General features: G+C 33.3%; 1 protein-coding gene across 1 annotated transcript; it reads left to right on the top strand.

Annotated features, from left to right (window-relative positions):
* Positions 1-2,807: 2,807 nt before the first annotated feature.
* Positions 2,808-3,674, top strand: LOC136798613 (uncharacterized protein KIAA1958-like). The gene has a single exon (XM_067055247.1). The coding sequence runs from the start codon at positions 2,808-2,810 to the stop codon at positions 3,672-3,674; it is 867 nt and encodes a 288-aa protein (XP_066911348.1).
* The last annotated feature ends 1,466 nt before the right edge of the window (positions 3,675-5,140 follow it).

The raw sequence follows: 5,140 nt of genomic DNA, 5'->3' as shown, positions 1-5,140 counted from the left end.
ACATAGAGTCGTAACTCTCTGAAGTGAATAGGCCTCATGGGCGAGAGTCATGACTCTATGTCCAACCTTACCCAGTAATGGATGGTTGTAAATAAATTATTATTATTATTATTGGTTTCAAGCCAAATCATAACAACACTCATTAAAAAATGACGTTCGTGTCTTTTCGCATTTTTTTTAGCCTAGACGATGTAGCAAACATAGTAAATATAAGCACAATGTGCCTTTAATTGGCTGAAGTTTTTTTTTGCGTCGGAAATTTTTTTTCAAACTTTCAGCAATGATTGACCAAACTGTTACAATGAAAATTATCCGGCGCATTTTTTATCTTCTTATCTTCTTAATATTCAATTAAGCACTCAAAGTTTACTAAATTTAAGCACATAAGATATTCTTATAATTATTGATATTCACTAAAACACCGTTCGTTGTGCGCTGCGGTGGAGTGTATGACGTAACTCGCGCGGTAACTAACTCGCTTTATGTTGGAAGATCATATTGGGCGTTTTGGCGTTACCACCCTCGAAGCTAGCGAGCGCCCCTGTCTTTCCGCAACTCTTTCCACCATTTTAGATGGCCATAACAATAGATCCAAAAGGGCGCCATAATCTTGGAAGATAATTTGTTTTGGTCTCCAGCTTTGGGAAGTAGCAATGTTTTTGGTTGTTTTTGATGGAAAATAGTAAGAAACTTAAGTTTACAAGTGGCATTTAGTTTTTGCTGGCTTATAGAATGGCAGGATCCTGGATGGTTTCCCTAACTGCTATTGTTTTGAACAACCAATTATGTGAGCATCTTATAAAAACTTCAATACAACTGGTTTTTCGTTCTTATGTCCTCACACTTCGCCCCCAAAACCACGACTAACGCAGAAAACTTCGTCATCTCGAGTGCCATTTACTCACTTCCACTCAGTTAAAACCGTTTCACACCCAGTTACCAGTCCTTTACAGCCATTTAACACCCACTTAACATGCGGTATCATCCGTTTACCAGTCAGTTGCATGTGCTTCACAGGTAGTTACAGTCAGTTTCATATGTTTAACGTTATAGAATATACGTTTGATCAACAGAGATAACCTGAAAGAAACAGCATTTGAAGAACTTTCAGGCTTTAACCCTGAAAGTGCAGTTTTATGGAGAGGTAAATTATTGTTTGGAATCCTTGTGTTTGTTGGTATTATAATGTGCTTTTAACAGTTGTTAAGAAAATTTAATAAAGGCATCGAGAATTTCTTTGTTGAAATAAAAGCTATTAAATGCACTACGGGTTTGCGTAACCGTAAATAACTGATTCAATCCATATATATCAACGTTGATATTCATTCTTGCCGTTTTTATTTCGATTGCATTAAATTTACTGTTAGAATTTTACTCATAATTTGTTCATCATTCATTTTATCATTTTTTTATTCGCGGAAAGTTTTGAATTAGATTTTTCAGACCCTTGAAAATGTTTTGACTTTTTAAAGGCATTATTGGGACATTTAAATAGTTGGATATTGATTAATCGTGCTGATAATTTTTTGAGATTTCTACATGTAAGGAAAGGTTGTTACCCCGTCAAACAAGGGACAAAGCCAGAGTATATTCAATATTAGATATAGTGAAATTTTATAGGAGGATATTATTTTGCAGATGTTTTTAATAGTGTAGAGGAAAGCGAAAACTTTTGACAAGCATTACACACTTTTCTATAGGTAACCAGATTGATAAGGCTCAAGGGAAACTATTCTGGGGAACTGCTTGGTTACCCTGTAAAGCTAAACATCTATCTTTGACAATTGAGGTTTATCTACGATCGTCAACAAAAAAGCAAAAGATCCATAACCCCCCCCCCACCAGATAGTTTTTTATGTTTAGCCTAAAGATAACTTTTATGGTCCTGAGAAAAACCTCCACATTTTATGACTAAATATTTTTCCCTTAGGTTATTTTCGATAGGGAAAAATATTTGACTTTTTAACTTACGCTAGAGGTCCTATAAATTAACCTCTGTCCGTTTGTTAGTTACCAACTTTTCTCGAGATGGCTCATAAGTTTAGATCATTTAGATTTTTTGCACAAAGATGTGTAGCTATAAACCCTCGAATGTGACGGAGCCCGATTTTCAAAATAAAATTGGCCAAAACAACGGGTTTTTTGGACTTTGTGAAAAATCGGTTTATTAATTTTTTCTGATTTTTTGCATGAAAGTAGTGTACTATCATAGGTAAAAGATGGCTCAAGCAGATTTTTGAAAAAACATTTTGTTGGCTCAAAAACGCATGTTTATCTATAAGAATCACTATTAATAAGCATACATCTTGTTCTTAGTCAAATTACTCAATTTTTTTTATGAGATAGATGTTTTTTTGCTCATGAGGGCTTACTTTTGAAGAATATGTGTGTTTAGACATGAAGTTTTGGTTGCTTGGCGTTATTTCATAGAAAAACTGGCCAAATTCGATATTGTTTTATAAGCACATTATCAATTACTTAGGTATTAGCTTTTCTTGAGATTAGCTCTTTCATTCTTTATGATTTTTTGCACAAAGATGCATAACTATAAACCCTCAAATGTGACGGAGCTCGATTTTTGGAATAATCTTATGGTTGATTGAAATTTGATTGACGTTTTTGCTTACGTTAATTTGAAATTTCCCGCTGTTATGTAATTTCCCTGCTAGCTTTTGTAATTTCCCTTCTAGCTTTTGTAATTTCCCCGCGCTTAAATTCGAACGTTTTAAAATCAAAAACAATTCGAAAGTTTTGTTGTGTTGTTGACAACAGAAAAGTCCTTTCATAAAATAAAAAACTGCTACAGTATGGCTGCAAGTACTTCTTCTTCAAGATTTAATTTGCTATCAAACGAAGATCTGGAAAGTTTGTCCACAGCAGCTGAAAATAAAAACACAAATAAAAGTACAAACAATGGGATACGTGTTTATAAGCAACGGGCAAATGTACGCAAAACATGTCAAAATCTCGAAGACTTTGTCGATGCTAAAAGTCTTGATGGAACATTAGCCCAATTTTATGCTGAATTAACAAAGCAAAATGGTGATGGATATGAGCCTGATAGTTTACGCGTAATGCAAAGCTCGCTTCATCGTTACCTTGTGGAAAAGGGGTCTACAATGAACATTTTAAAGGACCAATCCTTCTCTAAAAGTCGAAAGATACTTGAGGGTAAAGCAAGAATTCTGAGAGGAGCGGGAAAAGGCAAGAAGAGGAATGCCAGCAGTGCGTTGGATCCTGATGAAGAAGAACTCTTATGGTCAGTGGGAAAACTTGGTGATAATTCTGCAATTTCGCTGGTGAGAACGATGTGGTTCGTTTGTTCTGAACATTTTGGTCTACGAGGCTGTCAGGAACATTGTACTATGCGGGTTGAAGATTTTATTTTTAAGAAAGACAAAAATGGTTGTGATTTTGTTGAATTTATAGAGGATCCAACAAAAACAAGACAAAGTGGATTAAAACCAATTCAACGAAAAACAAATCCAAAAATGTACGCTATTGGTGGAGAAAGATGCCCTGTCCGTTTATTAAGATTATATTTATCAAAACGCCCTGAATCGATTCAAGAAAGTGGTAGGTTTTATTTAACACCAAAGAAATCTTTTAATCCTAATGATGATGTTTGGTTTATGCAAGTACCAATGGGAAAAACACAATCTCAGGAATCATGAAAGCACTGACCTCAGGAACAGAACTTGAAAACTCGAAGAAAAAGTTTACCAACCACAGTATCCGAAAAACGACGGTGAAAAAATTGAAGGCAGCAAACATACCAGAGTCGTCTATAATCAAAGTTACAGGCCATACTACAACGAAAGGATTAAGCAGCTATGATCCTGGAGATGAGAATGAATTTCGTTCGATGTCGAATGCTTTAAATGCTCCATCCACTGGACAAGACATTCGAAACAATAATCCCGTTTACCAATCTGCATTCCAGTGTGTTGTGTTGTAATCGAAAGTGACTCTTCACAATCTCAGGACTGAATTGATCACACTTAAAACTATGGACTGTTCCCACTTTGTTTAATGCTTATAGTTTAGTTTTTTCACTATATTTTGTTACATTGCAAGTTGTAGTAGGATTATTTAAGAGTTAAAAATAATTTCAATCTGAACCATAAGATTAACCAGGATTCACATGTTTACTTTCGTGAAATTCTGGATAAATTCCCCTTGGTCTAATTTTGAAATTTTTTAAATTTCCCTCGAAATTTCAAAAATTTCAAAATTGACCTCGGGAAATTTATCCCGAATTTCCCTCAAAACCATGAGATTACTAGTACAAATAAATTTTAGGTAAATTTCAGCAAAAAACGGCTAAAAAAGGCTTTTTTGGACTTTGTGAAATATTAGGTCGCTGTTTTTTTTCTGATTTTTTGCATGAAAGTAGGTAAAAGATGGCTCAAGCAGATTTTTGTTAAAAAAATTTGTTTTTTTTTGCTCACGAAGCCTTGAATATGAAAGAATATTTCAAGAGCCAAGAGCATGAAATTTTTATAAGAAAAAAACGACTAATTTTAATAGATCGTCACTATTTGCGTTCTGAATGATTGTTTAATGGTCAAGCTCACGTAAATATCAATTATATATGTAGTAGTAGTAGTAGTAGTAGTAGTAGTAGTAGTAGTAGTAGTAGTAGTAGTAGTAGTAGTAGTAGTAGTAGTAGTAGTAGTAGTAGTATTTTATTTTTCATGATTGTAGTAGTAAATATGATACAAAGTTTTATGTTAATTATATAATAAAACTAAACAATGCTAGAATGGAGACCTCATATTAGCAAGCTATTCGAGATGGGCCACCTTTTTGTAATTCCAAGGAATACTAGTATAATTAGGAAGAATTTCTTAAACTACTGAACACGTAAAAGTCTTAAAACAGACAAATAAAAATGAAGGAGGAGAACAAAAAGTAGAAAACTAAACTTAAAAATATCAAAAAATAGAAAAGATACACAAATGAAATAGACAAAAAAGAAAAAAGAAAAAGAAAAATATGTATGTAATATATCAATAATGAGATCATTGTGGATAAATTAAATAAGTATTTAGGTATATCAAAATGGAAACATGATTTTGAAAGGTGAATTTTGAAAGTAAATCAAAGAAAAAAAAAAAAAAAAAAAAAAAAAAATTAA

Source organism: Clytia hemisphaerica, unplaced genomic scaffold (assembly GCF_902728285.1).
Source record: "Clytia hemisphaerica strain Z4C2 unplaced genomic scaffold, Clytia hemisphaerica genome assembly, whole genome shotgun sequence".
In the NCBI taxonomy this organism is placed as follows: Eukaryota; Metazoa; Cnidaria; class Hydrozoa; order Leptothecata; family Clytiidae; genus Clytia; species Clytia hemisphaerica.
Note: the sequence above shows the minus strand (reverse complement) of the source record. Positions and strands in the feature narration are given on the sequence as shown.

What these genes read in the sequence shown, in the direction of transcription:
- LOC136798613 (XM_067055247.1), top strand. Translation starts at nt 2,808, where the DNA reads ATGGCTGCAAGTACTTCTTCTTCAAGATTTAATTTGCTATCAAACGAA.